Source organism: Chionomys nivalis, chromosome 5 (assembly GCF_950005125.1).
Source record: "Chionomys nivalis chromosome 5, mChiNiv1.1, whole genome shotgun sequence".
Lineage (NCBI taxonomy): Eukaryota > Metazoa > Chordata > Mammalia > Rodentia > Cricetidae > Chionomys > Chionomys nivalis.
Genome location: NC_080090.1, coordinates 54,714,901 through 54,733,619, shown reverse-complemented (window position 1 = coordinate 54,733,619; position 18,719 = coordinate 54,714,901). Strand labels below are relative to the sequence as shown.

Genomic DNA, 18,719 nt, shown 5'->3' with positions numbered 1-18,719 from the left:
GCAGAGCCAGCTCAGGGGTCAAGAGCACTTGTTGCTCTTCCAGAGGTCTGGAGTTTTGCCCTAGTGCCCAGTTCCAGATTCTTCCTCTGGCCTCAGGGGGCAACTTGCACACACGTGCAGGCATACACTCACAAAAACATATACGTAAGAATAAAATCTTTTAAAAAATGCTGTCACTAAAAGTATGAACATTAAGGCAAAGTCATAGCCTATTCTATATAGAGAGTTCTAGACCTGTCTCAAGGAAACAAAAGACAAAAAATAACGCAAGTAAGAATTTACATTAGGTTTCAAAAGTAACAGAACCTAGCTATGACTTTCGTGTGTATATATATGTACATATGTATATACATACATACACACACACACACACACACACACACACACACACACACATATATATATATATATATATATATATATTCGTGTGTGCATTTAAGCATGAAGGGAGGAAGAGCTAGGTCCTTTTCCACTTGACCTTGACTTGAAAGAGGCTGTCACGCAGTTTTCCTCTGCAGGTCAGGCTAGCTGGCCACTGAGATTATTCCAGGGTCCTCCTGTCTCCACCTCTCACCTCCCCCGAGGAGCTTTGGGTTTCCTGTTTGGGAATTATTATTTTGGTCGGCAAAGGTTGAAGGTCCAGTACTTGAGAAACACAAATCCTGCCTTCAGGGAACTTAGGTTTGAGTGGCGGGAGGCAGAAATCGAGATAAACCAACTAAGCGTCATCATCTATGATGAGCACTCAGAGAATAACTTGGATACTGCACGTGCGTACTCAGCGACTGGAGCTCTTCCTTCTGGAAGGAAGGCGTGGGAATTCAGAGCTCGGCTGTCAATCAGGGCGGGGTCTGGCGGCCAAGGCCGCGGTCCCAACGCCGCGGGCGGGCGGGCGGGCGTAGTTTGGGCACGCGCCCACTAGGTGAAGCGGATCACGTGACCCGAGAGGCGGGAGTTGGTGAACGGAGTTTAACCGGGTGCTCGCCCGACCGTGAGACGGGCGGGGCCGAGAACCAAACAAAGCCGACGCCTCCCGAGCGGCTGGGGGCGGGGCCGGCCAGTCGAGTCGAGCCTGCCGGGGCCCGAGCGCAGGCCTTCCGCCGAGTTGATCTTACGGTTGCTGGTCGCTGTGGGCCGCGCGGTCTGCGGTCGGCCTGAGACGCGCGGTGCAATGGCGACCTTTGTGAGCGAACTGGAGGCGGCCAAGAAGAACTTGAGCGAGGCGCTGGGGGACAACGTGAAACAGTAAGAGCCGCTGGGACCAGCCTCGGGGCCTGTGTGTGGGTGTGCTTCTGGCCCGGGGCTGCCGTAGTCCCTGGACTCCCTCCCTTCCCGGAGGCCTGAGGCGCCTCGCGGCCGCCGCGACTCTCATACCGCTCCCGACCGGGACTCGAGGCGCTGGAGGATTGCCTCCTGGGCTCCCCGGAGACCAGGGATGCCCGCGTGGGGCGGGAGCAGAGCCTGGATGCCAGGGATCTGGCGGCACTGGGGCGCGCCCGGGCGGGGAGCCGGGAAGGCTTCCTGGAGGCGGAAGCCTGCGGTGCTTTGGAGCCAGAGGGGCTGCTGGTGAGAAGCGCTTTGAGAGCGGTTTTGGGAAGGGACACAGATGTCAGGGGAAACCGGTCACCCAGCACCACAGCATCCACAGGGACGGTATCCCAGCCGGCCGTGGGACGCCCTTTCCGGCTCTCTATACAGATTATTTGATTCTCCAAAGGGGTGTGAGATCAACACAGTACTATTCCGATTTGATAGACAGGGCACCGACACCCCGAGAGGTTAGTTATTCTCCAGAAGCCAGCAGTTAAGGATGGGACCAAGGCTTCTGGTTCAGGCTGTGAGATGCTTCACGAGGGGCTGTAAAGGGACCCTCAGGCGCCCAGCCAGACTGTCAGGGGTGACAGCTTCTTAAACTGCAGCCTACCGCGTCCCGAGGAAGTGCCTCAATCTTTTGGGGACCGGCAACTCTGTCAAACCCATAGTTCCTGGCGTCCATGCAGAAAAGATTGTTCAGAGACGCAAGTGAACGAGAACTGGGGTCTGCTGATGGAAAGGCTCTCAAGACAGGGCACTCAAGAGCGTAGGTTCAGGCTTCTCATCCCGCCCCCGCTTTAGTAAAAGGCTTTTAAAAAGAATAATTATTACTTGTACATTTTAAGCACCAGAGATAAAAGAGATGCCCAGGAAAAGGGTAAGACAAACCTGTATGCATTGCAGCTGGGATGGAGAGGATCCTGGCAGTCGGGGCCCAGGGAATACTAAGTGCTACAGCTCGGGTGGAGAAGCATTCTGGCAGTCGGGGACTAGGAACAGCCCAGGTCACAGTCAGCGGAGCAATTTACAGCCCTGCTCTAGGGAAGGTTTCCCCAATGTAACCGCTCTGCTGCAGGAGAGGACTTCCTCAGCAACGTTGTTACAGCCTGTGCTTGAGTGTAACAACTCTGATCTACTACTAGGGGAAGGTTTCCCCAGACAAAGTCTTTTTTTTTTCTTTTCTTTACTTTTTTTTTTTTTTTTTTTCGAGACAGTGTTTCTCTGTAGCTTTGGAGCCTGTCCTTGGAACTAGCTCTTGTAGACCAGGCTGGCATTGAACTCACAGAGATCCGCCTGCCTCTGCCTCCCCGCGTACTGGGATTAAAGGCGCATGTCACCTCCGCCCAGCTCCCAGCCAAAGTCTTACAGCTCTGGTCCACTCTGCTCCTCCTTCACTGGCCTCGCCAGCGAAGTTGTAACAACTCGGCTTTGTTAGGGTAAGGCTTCCCCAGCGAAAGAGTTACAGCCCCACTACACTCGGTCTCTGCTCCGGGGAAAGAAGGTCTTCACCCAAACCTCTGTTCAAGAGAGTTATTGGGAGGGAAGAATCCTGAGAGTGGCCGCCTTTTCCAGCGTGGAAGAGGAGCAGCAGCAGACGGAACAGGTGCAGGGCTTATATAGGGCTTCGTAGGGGCCGTGTTTTCCCGAGAAGAGGGATTGCTTAGTTTTCTCTGTTCAGGACTTGGTTAGTTGGTCAGGGGCAGAGAAAGTGTTTCTTTCACTGGCCTTTTTTTTGGGGGGGGGGGGCATGTTTCCTTCATTGGCTCTGATTCTAAAAACTGTTTCTTTGGCACTGGTTTCAGGTTCTGGGTTCGGGGCTAAAGCGTTTTTGCTGGCTCAGGTCTCAAAACCAGGGTGTGTTCTTTTACTGCTCTGGTCTCAGGGCCAGGGTGGGTTCTTTGGCTAACCTTTCTCCCCACAATACCCAGGTGTGGGCATAGGCTTCTCAATGGAGAGTCACAGCTGTCTTAGCAAAGGCATTTTGGTGGCTGTCTTTTTTTTGGGGGGGGTATACTTTTCTTTTCCCCTTTGCTGGTGAGTCATATGGGCTTATATCTGATAAAGTAAAAAAAAAAAAGGAGCCATTAGGATTGCACAAGGGATTCCTGTTGGGATGACTAGAAAATCGCAGGCTTGCAGCTGGAAGGGAGAAGGAGGTCTTAGGCAGGTGTTGCGTTGGAGGTTTTGGTTTCAGCTGTAGAGGGGTTTTAAGCTGCCTGGGGTGAGGGGCTCTTTTTCCTTCTTATGTTCTCAGTCTGATCATCCTGCCTTGAGACCTTGATGCCCAGCTCCGTGGGCAGCCAGGTAGTATCATGGAAGGGCCCTGAGGGCAGGGAGGAAATTAAATTAAAAAGTTACTTTAGTAGGCAAAAAGACAGCTTTTTGCCCTCACTAGAGTGGCTTTATGCTTTTGTAATACCTAGTGATAAAACTTAGGCTTCAAAAGGCCTCCAGGAGAACCTTCTCTGTACACAGCGTGTGCTCACAAGGTTCTCGCAGTGAGTGATCTTACATGGAACTAAATCTGCAGGCCATGGCTTGTGTATGATTAGCTTTAACTTTGGTTCGCTACTGTGTCTTCCAGTATCACACATGTATTGGTCACACAGTGAATTCAGGGCTGACAGGAATGTTTTGTAAGTTAGCAGTACTCCTGGTCCATTTGTACAGACCAAAGCTCACTGTGATGTTGTCATATATGGTGCTGAGTCTAAACTTCATTGATTTGTAATGGGAAATCCACAGGTCTTTGTGCCGGGCGTTAATGATGCAGTATGGAATTGTATGGGATTCTTCTTTCATTTGAAAAACTGCCTCTTGGTTGAGCTTGTTTTACGAGCTTATCTCTAATGTTTCCTCCTCCTAAGTAGTTTGCTGTGCATTGTACATTGTGACCATTTAAATGTGATCCTGGGTATGGGTGAATGAAGCGAATACAGAGTGCATGGATGGGAACCATTTACTGTTATCCAGAGGTCCAGATGTTAAAACCAAGTCCTTTCTGCTTCTCATATTCAGGGATATTTTCTTTTTGATGAGGTATTTAGAAACTCAGTTTTTCTGCCGATTCGATTAAAACGCGAGCTCATCTGAAGGGAAGCATGGTACCCATAATGGTGACCCCCCCATAAAAGTGCACATTTAGGAATGAAGCTGACATGCAGCTTCTGGAGGGCAGCCTTTGAAAAGGTGACCCCAGAGAAGGGAAGGCACAGCTGTGCCTGTTGTGAGTCAGCCCCGGGCCCACACCAGCCTCCTTTTAGGGAGAAAGGATGTTTCTTGTTGGTTTTCTGTGTCTTGGGTGTGTCCATTTGCTAAACCTGCTGTGACCAAGTGCCACGGGCTTGTTGCTTAGACCACAGGAATTAATTTTCTCACAGCGGACGCTGGAGGTTGTAAATCCAAGGCCAGCATGCTGAAGGGGAGGGTCTCTTTTGAGCCTTCTGCAGCCTCTCTGAAGGAGTTTAGAGCGTCTGCCCAGTTCACAGTGCTGACTAGATTAGAAGGTGATTAGCAATCACCTTCATGGGCTCACCCTAACTCAGTTATATCTTTATAAAGGCTTCGGCCTGGGCCTGGAGCTTCCCCAGGGGAACTCTGGGAGTCTTCCCACAGCTCAGCCATTGACATGGGTTTATAAACTTCTTCCTTGGGAGTTGGAGCAGCTAGAGTGACCCCGGGGACAGAGGCAAAAGCCTGTGGTTTTAGTGTTATTTCTCCATCTGCAGATACTGGGCCAACTTGAAGCTGTGGTTCAAGCAGAAGATCAGCAAGGAAGAGTTCGACCTTGAAGCCCACAGACTCCTCACACAGGACAACGGTAGCCCTTCATTTCTTCAAGTTTCTCCAGACTTACAATAAGTACTTTTGTTTTTGATGTGTGTAAGGTAATCTTAACAATATCAGTTTTGAAAGTTAACTGTAAAGAATGGTAGAGAGTGGGGGCATTAAAGTATGTGTAAGCTAGGCTAGAGCTTTCTTACGCTGGAAGTCTCTGACTTGTGACAACCTCCTTTTTTTTCAGTCCACTCTCACAATGATTTCCTCTTGGCCATCCTCACGCGTTGTCAGATTTTGGTTTCCACACCAGGTAAGGGAGTGGGAATGTTTCCAGTGTGGCTCACTTGGCAAATGGGCAGCACTGGGACTTAGCTTGCTTCATGAGACTCCACTCAGGTTTGCAAAGGAAATGTTCTCGAATTCCCCAAATTATCTTAGCAGATGACTTCCCCACATTTATGATTTTTATTCCTCACTCAGCTTATTTTTTTTGTTTTTTTTTTTGTTGTTGTTTTTTTTCAAGACAGGTTTTCTTTGTGGTTTTGGAGCCTGTCCTGGAACTAGCTCTTGTAGACCTGGCTGGTCTCGAACTCACAGAGATTCTCCTGCCTCTGCCTCCCAAGTGCTGGGATTAAAGGCGTGCGCCACCACCGCCCGGCTCCTCACTCAGCTTGTTACATTCGATATGAAGTAATGAGAGGGTGGACTCAGGATTCCTTCAGGAAATGAAGGGAGGGGAGGGGATATTCAGGAGGCTGTGCTTAGAGTAGAGCAGCACAGGGGGTAAAAGTTCAGTGCTTATTTGGCAAATTGTTAGTAGGAGGGTTGGTGAAGACTAAGTGTAATTGGTTGTAGGTAGAAATTGGGCTTTTAAGGTGACATCAATTGTTTATACACTTGTCCTTCAGCCAGCTGTAGTAAGGCAAAGGTTAATAAGTGCTTGAAAACTTCACTTGTGATAAAGCTGTCTTAGACCTTGTTAAAAACCGAGGATCATGGGCACTTGGTGCCTCTGTGGAATAAGTCAACTTTTTTTTTTTTTTTTTTTTTTTTGTCAAGCAAAGGGTGAGTCTGACTATCTTAAAAGTCAGCTGGGAAGTGGCTGGTGTTTTGTGTTACCCCTTAAGAATTGTTGCTTTTATTGCCTTTACTTGTGTGTTTGTGTGCAAAGTAAATATAGTTACAAGCAGCACATCCCCTTGGAGCTGGAGTTCTGTGCAGGTGTGAGTCACCCAGGTCTTCTGCAAGAGTAGTACGTGCTTTTGACTGCCGAGTCAGCTCTCCAGCCCCTGTATCATACCTCTTTATCATTATAACTAACTTGGATTATTTGTTACGGTCTAACCATCTAATTCTCTTAGAGAAGCTGTGGATGTTGAGGGTAGCGGATAGTGGTTGTTCTTCTGAAAGGTCAGCGCTGGAGATGGGGTGGCTCCCCAACCCTTTCCCACATGGTCCTCACACATACTCCATGGTTCTGTTTAACTTAAATAGAAGTGGACTTTAGCCAGATTTCTTTTATGTATGTCTAAAGTTGGATCATAATGGTAATCTCCTGTGCCTGAGCAGAAGAGCCAACCTTGTGAGGATTGGCTCTTTCTAGGTAGGCATGTTGAGAGCACCACACTCCCAGCAGACAAGTACAGTGGGCAGAGATAACACAGGCTGATGGAAGCAAGGAATGGACTCAAGATTAGATTTTGTCACCAGTATAATTGATACTTGATGATTATAAGCTTTTACACTTATGAAATAGATACAGGAACAAGAAAAACAGATGGAAGTGTATGTAAAGTAGTACATTTCCTAGTGAAAATGGCATTAGTAAGCATATATTTGGCTGATTAATTAAATAAAAACTCAGTATTCTTTTTTTTTAAACTCAGTATTCTTGAATGTATATTGATTATACAATTTTAATAATATACATTAAGTTAGATAACTTAATCTTCACAGCCACTCTTTAGGGTATTGTTAGCTTCTTTAATAAATACAAAAATAGACATCAAAACAAAACAAAAAATTAAAAATTTGCCCAAGGCCCTGTCTGTTTAAATGGTAGCCTTGGCTTAAAGCCGGTCTTCAGTCTGTGGGAACCCCCTTTCTCTGGGCCATCTAGTCAGGAGCAGCCTGACTTTTTTTTCTTTTTCCCTTTGTGTCCTTACCCTGCTCACCACCTATACAGCAGCTTCTCCATGTCCCTGCAGTCAGCACTTCCTGCTGGCACCTAGGATCCAGTTTTAACTGCAGGAGTAGGTTTCTTTGGGAAATCATTCAACAGATTATGCCCCCCTCCCCAACCAAGTTTTACTAACCTTCCTTCCAAAAACAAAACAGAACAAAGCAAAAACTAACCCATTAAAATGGTAATAACTGAGGCTGGGAGCTGCTCATTGGTTAAGAATGCTGGCTGCTCTTGCAGAGTAGCAGTTTAGTTCCCAGCACCCAATGGCAGCTCACAACCATCTGTGACTCCAGTTTCAGGAGATCTGACACCCTCCCCTGGGCTCTGAGGGTACTGGCATATTTGTGATACATACATGTACATGCAGGTAAACATTCATACTCATAAAATAAAAATAAATAACTCTTAAAAGCATGGTATATCCCGTTACTACAATTACGAGTATTTCTTATTCAAGATTTGGTGGTGGGGCTTGAGACATGGCTTGGTGGTTAAAAACACATAGCACTCTTGGAGGGGACCCAGGTTTCATTCCTAGCACCCATGTCAGATGGCTTATAGCTAGCTTCCTGTAACTATAGTTCCAGGGAATCCAAAGCCCCTGGCCTCCTCAGGCACCTACAGTCATGTGTACATCACGCCCCCATCCCCCAGAGACACAAGAACATATTAAAGGAAAAATTTAAAAACTATTTACTTTGGAGGAGTACTTTGAAATTACTATTTTGGAGGTATTTTTTCCAAGTGTAACACACACTCTTCACACACACTCACACACATATGCATACACACACATATACATAACACACACATGCACATTAAACACTGTTCATAGCTCTGAGAAAGTCAGTGCAGACAGTTGTTGGTAAAGGCTGCTCCCGACTAGATGCTGCATCCTAGTGCATCCCCTGCTGTGCTCGGTCTTATGGGGAGTTGTCCTTTGTCCCTCGTTGTTGCTTACACCTGTCTCTGGTCTGTCAGCTTCAGTGTCTGTCTCTTTACTTCATTACCCTTGTCCTTTGAGTGTTCCTCAGCTTCTCTAGGCTTTCTGTTTAAGATACTCCCGAATTCAGCGGCTTTTGTAACATTTTCTTGTTTGATGGATACATGTGTTCTCAGACTTAGCTGGAGATACCAGATGCATATGGGTCAGTCCTTTTACTTTCTGTCTAGAATATCTGCTCTGATTTTTAGCTGATTTGTTTTTGTTTTTGTTTTTAATTCATGTGCTATTGTTTGGATGTGGTTTGCTCCCCATAGGTTAAGTATTGGGATCTTACATTTCAGTGTGTGGACGGTAGTGAGGTGGTGGGAAGTTCTTAGGCACTGGAATAGCCATCTTCAGAAGCAAGATGAGATGAATGTATCTTGTACTCCTGATTATTTGTGTTTTTCTCTTTGGATGAATAATTTTGCTACATGAACTCCTGAGTTTTTTTTTGGAGAGGTGGGATAGTATGTCAAAGTTTGGCTGTGCAGCCCAGGCTGGTCTTGAACTTGGAATCTTTCTGCCTTCTCAAGTGCTGGGATCATGTGCCACCATGCCAGTTACTGCTGATCTTGGGAGAGTAATCAGGTTGTTATAAAAACAAGCCAGATCCCTGATTATCTTTTTGATTTTCCTACCCCTCAAAAATCTTAAGTATGTTTTTCCATTGGCAAATATTCCACAGTACCAAATATGATCAGGTGTCTGCTCAGTGCTGTCCATGTGGAGATTTTGCTGTAGAGTGAGCCGACAGAGCCAGCTGCTAGGAAGGGGTATATGCTGAAAGCGTTGATCTAGGAAACCAGCGTCCATACTGCCTACCTTAGCAGGTACCAGACATGCTGAGTGTGGCTTGAGAAGAATTGTCATTATCGTCCCCCTACCAGCTCACCTTCATGTTGTGTACCTGTTCTGTACCATCCCGTGCTTGTAAGTGAGCAGAGTTGCTTTGTGGGCATGAGAACTGCATCTGCACAGAAACCTGCACGTGGTTTGGTGCTTCATTGCTGTGTTCATGGTACAAGGAGTTCTACATTTTAAAAATGATTTTTTTTTATTGTTTGAGAATTTCATACTGCATATGATGTATTTTGATTAAATCTATCCCCATGTTTTTATTTCATACTGATCTAGTCCTTGGGAGTGAGGAAAGGCACGCATGTGGCTAATTTTTGAACATAGACCTTGCGTTAATAGTGACTTTTATTTAGGCTTACCAAGCCCTCCTTACTTCTGTGGGTCTGTGTTAAGCTGCCTCTGCCTATCCTTGTACACTCACAACCTCTCTGGCTAAGCTTTGTAAGACCTCGTTAGTCCACCTTGGAACTTGTTGAGACTTCATTTCTTTATTTCTTGTGGGTCGCCTTCCTTTACTTTTGGTTTTAGTCAGGTTTTGAAAAGGAGATATATAAATGTGTTCAGTCCACCAGCTTGGACTACAGCCCTCCAAAACATTAATTAAAAATAAAGGACTGAGCGACGGAAGCAGAAGACCTGAATTAGGTCCTCCTGAACCCATGTCAAAGGCAGGCCTATAATCCTCTGCCTGTAATCTCTTCATTGGAAAAGCAAGGAAGGGAAGAGCTTGCTGGCTAGCTAGTTCAGCCAGCATCCAGCTCTAGGGTCCATGAGAGATCCCACCATAATAAATAAGGTGGAGAAGAGATTGAGGAAAATACTGGACATTCCCTCTGGCCTCTGAGTGCATGTATGTGAACATGCACACATGCCTGCATGAGCATGCACACAAACACCCAAGCAAGCACACATGCTTGAACACATTAAAAGAAAGAGTTTTGCTTTCCTCAAAAATATAGTTAGAAAACAATGTGATATGAGATTTGTCATTTTATATATAGAGACGTAGAAAGAGAAGATTAAGATTTGAGCTTCATTATTTAAATTTTCATTACTCAAATGGGCCATGCTTTTAATCTCCAAATGAAGAAAAAAATGGTTGTTGTCATTTTTCACTCTGGCTATTGTCTTTTTCACTGTGACTCTTATTTTTCTGTCTTGTAGAGGGTGCTGGATCTTTGCCCTGGACAGGGGGCTCTGCAGCCAAGCCTGGAAAACCCAAGGGCAAGAAAAAGCTTTCTTCTGTCCGTCAAAAATTTGATGTAGGTCATTCTTCAATAAGGTCCTGGCAGCTACAGTTATCAGTACTAGTGTGATAAAGCAGCTATGGCATTGGGCATGGGGCGGGGTTGATGAGACAGGTTCTCTGTGTAGACCTGGCTGTCCTGGAGAACTCAGAGATCTGCCCGCTACTGCCTCCTCAGTTCTGGGACTAAATGCACCACCACGCCTGGCTAAGTAGCTGTGATTTTAAATATTACCAGTAGAGTTGAAGAAAAAAGATTGTAAATACATCTTTGAAATGCTTTCTTGTCAGTGTTTACAGATCAGTGTGTCATTAGCACGTCAGAGTTTCCAGTGATTGGAAGCTGGGCTTGTATTCTCTCATTCGAGGCTCAGAGCAAAGGCATCTGGGAGCTTCTGGTAGGCTTCTGTTGAAATCTATCTCTGCTCTGAGCCCTTAGAGATCTACTGTATAGAGACTGTGAGGCATTTGGCTATAAAAATTGTAAACCTTTGAAATACATGTTCTTAGGTAGGAAGAGAAGTTTTCCAAAAGTTTCTCATCCTAGGCTTGCCAGGATGCCTTATGTCAGTAACACTACTCAGCCTGGGGTCTTCCTGTCTCCAGAGGCTTACCTGGTTTGAAATGTGTTGGCTCTGTCACAACTTTATACTTAGGAAATGGAAAACTGCTGGTATTGTTTTTATAATATACACATGGAAACTGTCTCCACTGCAAAAGCAAAAGTACCAGGAACAAGTCTCCCAGTGATGGTAGAGTATATGAATTTCATAGGGACGCTGAAGTGTTGACAAGTGAACAAAGGTTAGGCTGTGTGTTAGGAATGCAAGCAGACAGTCACAATACAGAGCTGCATTTGTCCCATAGCATTAGCTCGGAGTATTTGTCAGAGTTATCATTTGGTTTGTTAGGTTTTGTAAATCCTAACTGAAGCATTAATTATATGTCTATACTTTCAGAATCTAGTTACAATTAAACTTCTGTGATTCTCTAAATACAGTTCGTGTCGTCTCTTCCGATTGTTATTTTTAGCATAAGGCCACCCATTTTGTCATCACCAAGGTACTGAATATAATCAGTGGCTGTGGGCATGGAGGTACACAGCTGTATGCAATCCCAGCTCTCGGGAGGCTGAGGCCTGTCTAGGGTATTAAGTATAGAAAGACTGTTTCAAAAAAGCCAAAGAACAGTCTGATGTGTATGCAGCCATTGCTTTCTTGACTCACTGTGTAATGGTTTGAATTTACAATCATTTGTATATGATTTACTTTTTGTAGCTTTGGTTTGAGCCTAGCCTTTCATGACTGAGCCATCTCTCAGCCCACGATTCACTTTTTACTTTGAAGATTTTAATCCCCTGTGGTGTAGTTTTGGTGGACTTGCTTTGTAGGTCCCTGTTTGCCAGCAGATGGGTTTTTTCTGTTTGTCCTGTTACTTGCTATTGAAGTAAATAATTTTGAGTCTCCTTATTCAGCATAGATTCCAGCCTCAGAACCCCCTCTCTGGAGCTCAGCAGTTTGTGGCAAAGGATCCCCAGGATGATGATGACTTGAAACTCTGTTCACACACGATGATGCTCCCCACACGGGGTCAGCTTGAAGGGAGGATGATCGTGACAGCCTATGAGCACGGGCTGGACAACGTCACCGAGGAAGCCGTTTCTGCCGTCGTCTATGCTGTGGAGGTGGGTTTGCTGGTGGTAATGATTTTTATGAGATGCATGTGTTTTAAAATGATACTGATAGGAAGGAACTGAATGCTGCTCAGTTTCATATCTGTCGTCATTAAGAGAAACATGTCATACTTAACAACCGAAGAATTGCCTTTAGTTGACAGAGGTTTTCCAGAAAGGTTCCTTGCACCATCCATACTTTTGCTGTGATTTTAAATATTACCAGTAGAGTTGAAGAAAAAAGATTGTAAATACATCTTTGAAATGCTTTCTTGTCAGTGTTTACAGATCAGTGTGTCATTAGCACGTCAGAGTTTCCAGTGACTGGAAGCTGGGCTTGTATTCTCTCATTCGAGGCTCAGAGCAAAGGCATCTGGGAGCTTCTGGTAGGCTTCTGTTGAAATCTATCTCCGCTCTGAGCCCTTAGAGATCTACTGTATAGAGACTGTGAGGCATTTGGCTGTAAAACTTTTTAAATTTGTTTTGTCAACACACAACAGTTTTTAAGCAAAGACAGAAATCAGAAATTCTAGTGGTTCAAGTCACTTGTGTTTGAGGTAGTGCTGCATTTAAAGAGTGGGCATTTGAACAGTGGATTGTTTGACCCACTATTTCTTTATCACTTAGTATTCGACAAAATGTACATTGCACTGATTCCAGATAGTACTCAAGTAACTATAGGTAATTTTCTGGGTCTCATTTTCCTCATAGTCATTTCTGAGATAGTTATTGCACTAGAAACATTGAATGAGCTCTATATGAAAACCTGTATTAAATTGCACAAGGATGTCTTATAGCAGAAGTCATATTGGTATAAGTGAATGCTGAGGCTGCTCCCGGCCCCCCGTGCTAGCACATGCTGGAAGAGCCTTATTTTCATGCTCCCCGACCAGCTCTAATGTGCTTGGTTCTTCGATTTGTTTGTTTGTTTGAGACAGGGTTTCTCTGAACAACAGGTCTGCTTGCCCTGGAACTCCCGGAGATCCACCTGCCTCTGCCTCCTGAGTGCTAGGATTGAAGACATGTGCCACCACTCCGGCTACTCTTCTAGAGGTGATGAGAATTGATAGATACGTACAGTATTCTGTTTGTAGAGCTTTTGAGAGCAAAAGATTTTGGTAACCAGTGAATACCAGATCTTAAAACTTTTGTCTCATTTTAAGTCAAATTTCAAAGTTAAAGCCTTAGAAAAATTACTTTACCAAAAAATCTTTTCTGAGAAGCGTTACTTAATGCATGCGGAACGGTAGAGAGCGCTCACCTCGCACGGGAGGCGCCATGTGATGCTCAATGTCAGCACTGCAGACTGTGAAATAAAACCCACTGCAAAGAAAAGCACTGCATGTGGAGCAGCCTCTTTAAAGAGAGCAAAGTGAAGCTAGCACACCCTTCCCTCCCCCATGCATTGGCCTGGGCTCTTTCCATCACCAAATGCAAGGACTGTTTGGAATGGAAGGACCGCTTGACAATGGACATCTTATAGTTTGCTTTTGAGCAGCTCTTGCTAGTTTCTTTTGTTTTTCAGAATCATCTCAAAGATATACTGACATCAGTTGTATCGAGAAGGAAAGCTTACCGGGTACGAGATGGCCATTTTAAATACGCCTTTGGTAGTAACGTGACCCCACAACCATACCTGAAGAATAGTGTGGTGGCTTACAACAACTTGGTTGAAGGGTGAGTGGCTTCTTACTCTTGTAGTGATCCTTTGCTGCTTGGTCACTGACCTTATGTGAGAGACCACTGTTAAAGAACTGGTTATTGTGTTTCTGCAACATTTGACATCAGTGCAGTTATTCTGAAGTTGCATACGTTGTAATGAATTATTTTACCCTTTTAAAACCAGAAATGATCGTTTGATTGTCTCTCTTTGTGTGGGATGGAGTAGTCCCTCAGGTAGTGTTTCCTGATGGTGGCCTCTGCCTGGTGAGGGGGTGGCCTGCTCATGGCCTAAAGCTGGGTTTCTGATGGTGTGAAGAGGAGGAAGAGTGGTGGACGTTTGTTGTCCATGTCTGACGCTCATGGCTGTAGCTCAGTCGTGGTCTGCTTGTTCTCAGCAGATTGACCTCTGTCCACCATCCACTTGGCCCCCCAGGGCCATCTTCAGTTCTCAGCCACCCTTTTATGAGCTGGTTCAGGTTATCTTCATCCCACAACATTTAGTGTTAATTTTAGCCTTTTGGAAAAGAGCTCGCAGTGGTTTTCTTTGTGGTTACTGCAGTGGCTATACGTCTCTAAAGACTGGCTTTCGTCTGTCTGGTGATCTGGCTAGTGACTGACAGGAGGACAGAAGTGACAGTAATACAAGGTCAAAGAAGGCATTGGAGGCTAGGAGTGCTGGCAGCAGCAGCGGTGGTGAGATAACAGAGGGGACAGATACTGCGTGGGAGCTGGCAGCACGTGGAGGGGGACGCTGTGGCCGTCCCAAGGCTGTAGAGACATGGTGATGAATGAGTGTCATTTCAAATTAGGGTCCCTGTTTAGGTTTCCATCTATGGTGACATACCTATTTGGGATTGTTTCATATTTAAGTCATCCTCTTAGGAAAAATGAAAAAAAAAAAAGATGGTTCCTTGTAGTGAGGTGTGCTGGGAGTTGGCGCTGACGGCTTTGCCCTGAAGCCCTCCATTCCTGTCCCAGTTCCAGAAGCTGTTGCTCTAACAGAGCTGCTTCCATCTGCCGCTCATAGCCACAGCTGCTGCCCCACTCTTTGCTTTGCCTCCTTGTATATCCCTGGCAACTGTACAGATGTAAAGCCAGGCCTGACTCCTCGGTTTGTCTTCTATTTGGCCTGTTTGGGGAAGTTAGCGAGATCTGGGTGGTGTTTTCCGCATACTCCCATTTTGCCTGCTACTTTTCTAGCTGTATATTTTTTTAAGCTTGCTATCACTATGATTTGCCTTCTCCATAATTCTTTAGTTTCATAATCCTTCAGTTATACTGCTTTTGTTGTTGTTGTTTATATGCATGTTTTATTTCTCCAAACTGGAAACTCTTCAGGGGAAACAAGCAGTTTGGTTCAGTACCCTGAGCTAAGTTAATATATTAGTATTGTGGGAAGAGGGAGTAAATGTGGCTGCATTATATTGTTTACTCCTGATACATGGGACCCTTTAGAAATTAAGATCATGGACTCTATTTATATAGTGGTGGGTTTTTGCTTCATTAAAGGTATTCAGAATGAGGTGTGTTCCAGAGAGCCTCTCTATTCTTGGTTTCACTTATCTCTGTTCTAGGGACTGAGAATATTTCTTTAAAAACTTCTTTTCTAGCCCTCCAGCTTTTTCTGCTCCCTGTGCCAGTCAGAATCCAGCTTCCCAGCCACACCCTGACGATGCTGAACAGCAGGCGGCGTTCCTGTTAGCATGCTCTGGGGACACTCTACCTGCATCCTTGCCTCCAGTGAACATGTACGACCTTTTTGAAGCTCTGCAGGTATTTATTGGCTCCTGGTTTACCTAGATTTATTAATACATTACTGACTAATGACTCTACAAAGATGCTAGTGTTCCCACTTTGACTTGTTTTTATGCTCTATAGTAGAAGCCTCATTTCAAAATCCCAACCCTGAAGTCCTCCTAAATTAGCTCTCATTTTCTACCTTATTAAAACAAATATCTCATTCCTATAGTTCTTTATCTTTTTTTAATTTTAAAATTTAAATTGGCATTGTGTGTGTGCACGTGGGTGCAGAGTGTCTTGGCTTGTGTCCTTGAGGTCAGAGGACAGCTTTGTGGGGTCATTTCTTTCCTTCCACCTTTGCTGGACTCATGCCATCAGGCTTGCATGGCAATTACCCTCTCCCTGCTGTGGCCCCCAGAACCATCTAGTTTTGTTATCTGACGAGGGATTCACTATGTTCTGATTTGAAGTTTATAGGGTACCTAAGTCATGAGAAGTTTTTAAAAATACAGGTTATACTTTTGAATGCTGGAAAAATAAGTCTATTGAAGTGTAATAGAAAACGTGATTTTAAACTCTCAGGTACACAGGGAAGTCATTCCTACACATACTGTGTATGCCCTTAACATCGAGAGGATCATCATGAAACTCTGGCACCCCAATCACGAAGAGCTACAACAAGACAAAGTTCACCGCCAGCGCTTGGCAGCCAAAGAAGGACTTTTGCTCTCCTAAATCAGGAATGGAAGATTTGGGACCATCACTAGATTAATTGGTTGCTGAAAATTGAAAGCTTTTGACTCCACATTTCAATACTGAAGTGTATAATGTATGTATGACCTTTCCTATGGAAATGTGACATTGAGTACATTTTGTGTTGCTACTGTGAAGCTATTAATAGATGCCTGACTGATGATGACCTGGGTGTCTGTGTCCCCAGGTATAGGAGCAGGCATTCTTCTGTACCTGAATAGGGAGATTGAGGCAACTGAGGTGTAGTGTCCCTGGTCTATGGTGAGGTAGGTGACATCCTAGAATAAAGATGCTGTTTGTAGCACAGTCCCCATGATTAGGAGGGCTGCATGTTCAGTGACGTATGTGCTGTATCTGACAGTGAAAAAATCTGCTTTCCCTGAAGAACTATACTCTGCATATTGGTGGAATAACCTGATGTTAGTCAGAATCTCCTTTAGGTGACTAGTTAGCAGCTAGAGAAGTTCCCGGGCAACCACTGTTTTCACCCCAGAGAACAGGATTTGGATTTGTGGTGGTTTTTGCTGTTGTTGTTGGATTTGTTTCCCTTTTAATACTCTAGTCCAATTCTTAGAATGCAGTTATCCTTGTAATTCAGTTGTTTTAGCATTAGTGTGTCTAAAGGCTGGTGGACAAGCCTGTTAACCCTTTAGAAATGTTTTCATGAAATCTTACAAACTGCAGATTTTCATATTTCTACAAAATGTTTTACTCTTTCAAGTGGTACTATGATCTTACATTTGACAGTGTTACTGGTAACCAACTTGTTTTAAAGCGATGTTACTTTTCATTCATGTAGTATTGATGGATAAATTAGACGTACAGATGGGTTATCAGAGGCCTAAGCAGTAGATACATGTATTTTTGTGTGTTCCTGTATCTGGATCTGTGGATTTCATTTTGTATTTTAAATGTGACAAATAAACATTTTGGGAGAAAACCTTTTTCTGTTTATTCAAATAAGCAGATATATACTATATAATCTTATACTGGTTTTTTGAGACATGCTCTGTAGATCAGGCTAGCCTTGATCCGCCTGCCTCTGCCTCCCAAGTACTCAAGTTAAAAGCTGTGCCACCACTGCCCAGGCAGATAAGGAATATTATCTTCCATAGAAATAGGAAAAGTCCAGTCATATGATATCTTGGTTCAAACTTTAAAAGAATATTATTAGGCAACTGACAAGGCAGGTTCCCATTAAGGTATGCATTTAGTGGTATGTGGCCTAAGATTTAAAAAAAAAAAAAATCAGCAGCTTAAGTTGTTCTTGGTACAAACCTTTTCGGGTGTCAGGTGGGTGATACTCAAGAACTTTTAGGGGTTGAAAGGGTTTGGAGTGATAGGTACACACATAGTGGTCTTGTTTTGAACTGCGGCTATGTGAAGGGCTCATGCTGCCTAGTGGGTGGTGTGTGTGTCTGGAATGGAGGATTCCAAAGGGTTCTTTCTGTGTAGCAGAGGAGGTTCTAAGCTGTAGACTGTTCACTGTGTTAGGCCCTGGCCTTCACTTAGTCACTAACCAGTGGGACCACAAACTCCAGAATCAATGCAATGATTTTACCTTAATTATTTTGAGGTCTACACTCACATCTGTCTTCCATGCCAGTTGTCAAGGGATTTTCTGAAGTGGGGGGATAGGCTTGGCGGTAAGGTCAGGACATAAGAATAATTAGGATATTCAAGAGTTCTTACAAAAGATTGCAAACTTTGTGTTCCACCAAAGGCTGGCTCCTTTTGATACCTCTGCCAGTTGTGAGTCTATGTGCAGTCTCCTATAATTTAAGAAATTATGAACATATATTGTCAAGGATCACTTAGGAAAAATCCTCAGAAGAAGCAAGCTGTTAGAAACGAAGTAGTTATCTCTACCCTGAGGTTTGCAGTCATATTTAGCCACAGTTTGACTGCTAAAAGTCTGCCTTGCTTGCTTGTGGATCATGCACACACAACAGTAGCACTCGAGCACTGCTGTCACCCCTGCTGTGACTGAGTCCACCCAACACTCCATTGCCTAATAGCACAGTAAAGGCCAGTGAATGATGCTCTCACTTGAGAAATTTATGAAAAATGGAGATTTCTGTCCATCAACTTGTTAGCACACTTTGACTCATCTGTAACTTTTATGGATGTTCTTTTTTTTTGTTTTTTTTTGTTTTTGTTTTGTTTTTTCGAGACAGGGTTTCTATGTGGTTTTGGAGCCTGTCCTGGAACTAGCTCTTGTAGACCAGGCTGGTCTCGAACTCACAGAGATCCGCCTGCCTCTGCCTCCCGAGTGCTGGGATTAAAGGCGTGCGCCACCACCGCCCGGCTTTATGGATGTTCTTAACACTGCTAACACATGACTTATTGAGGAAACCTATCCAAACCCCTCCAACATTTAAGAACTAGTTTTAAACCCCATATTCCCCTCAAAAAAATGCCTGTAACACAGTACATCCCATGAGGCCTTTGCTTCAAAGGTGTAATACAGTGCTACCAAATCTGATGAATCAAGTATAGGCAATAGATTAAAATTTAACTT

The 18,719-nt window shown here is 44.5% G+C and overlaps 1 protein-coding gene across 1 annotated transcript; it reads left to right on the top strand.

Annotated features, from left to right (window-relative positions):
* Positions 1 to 953: 953 nt before the first annotated feature.
* On the top strand, positions 954 to 17,128 carry Tada1 (transcriptional adaptor 1). Its single transcript, XM_057769982.1, has 8 exons — positions 954 to 1,245; positions 5,043 to 5,134; positions 5,339 to 5,404; positions 10,290 to 10,387; positions 11,846 to 12,055; positions 13,569 to 13,720; positions 15,316 to 15,478; positions 16,028 to 17,128. Exons 1-8 carry the CDS (start codon positions 1,172 to 1,174, stop codon positions 16,178 to 16,180), a joined length of 1,008 nt encoding a protein of 335 aa, XP_057625965.1. The 5' UTR covers positions 954 to 1,171; the 3' UTR covers positions 16,181 to 17,128.
* The last annotated feature ends 1,591 nt before the right edge of the window (positions 17,129 to 18,719 follow it).

Coding starts and splice junctions, on each gene's coding strand:
- Tada1 (XM_057769982.1), top strand. CDS start 1,172: ATGGCGACCTTTGTGAGCGAACTGGAGGCGGCCAAGAAGAACTTGAGC. Junction 10,388..11,845: donor CTGTCCGTCAAAAATTTGAT/GTAGGTCATTCT, acceptor CTCCTTATTCAG/CATAGATTCCAGCCTCAGAA. Junction 13,721..15,315: donor TACAACAACTTGGTTGAAGG/GTGAGTGGCTTC, acceptor CTTCTTTTCTAG/CCCTCCAGCTTTTTCTGCTC.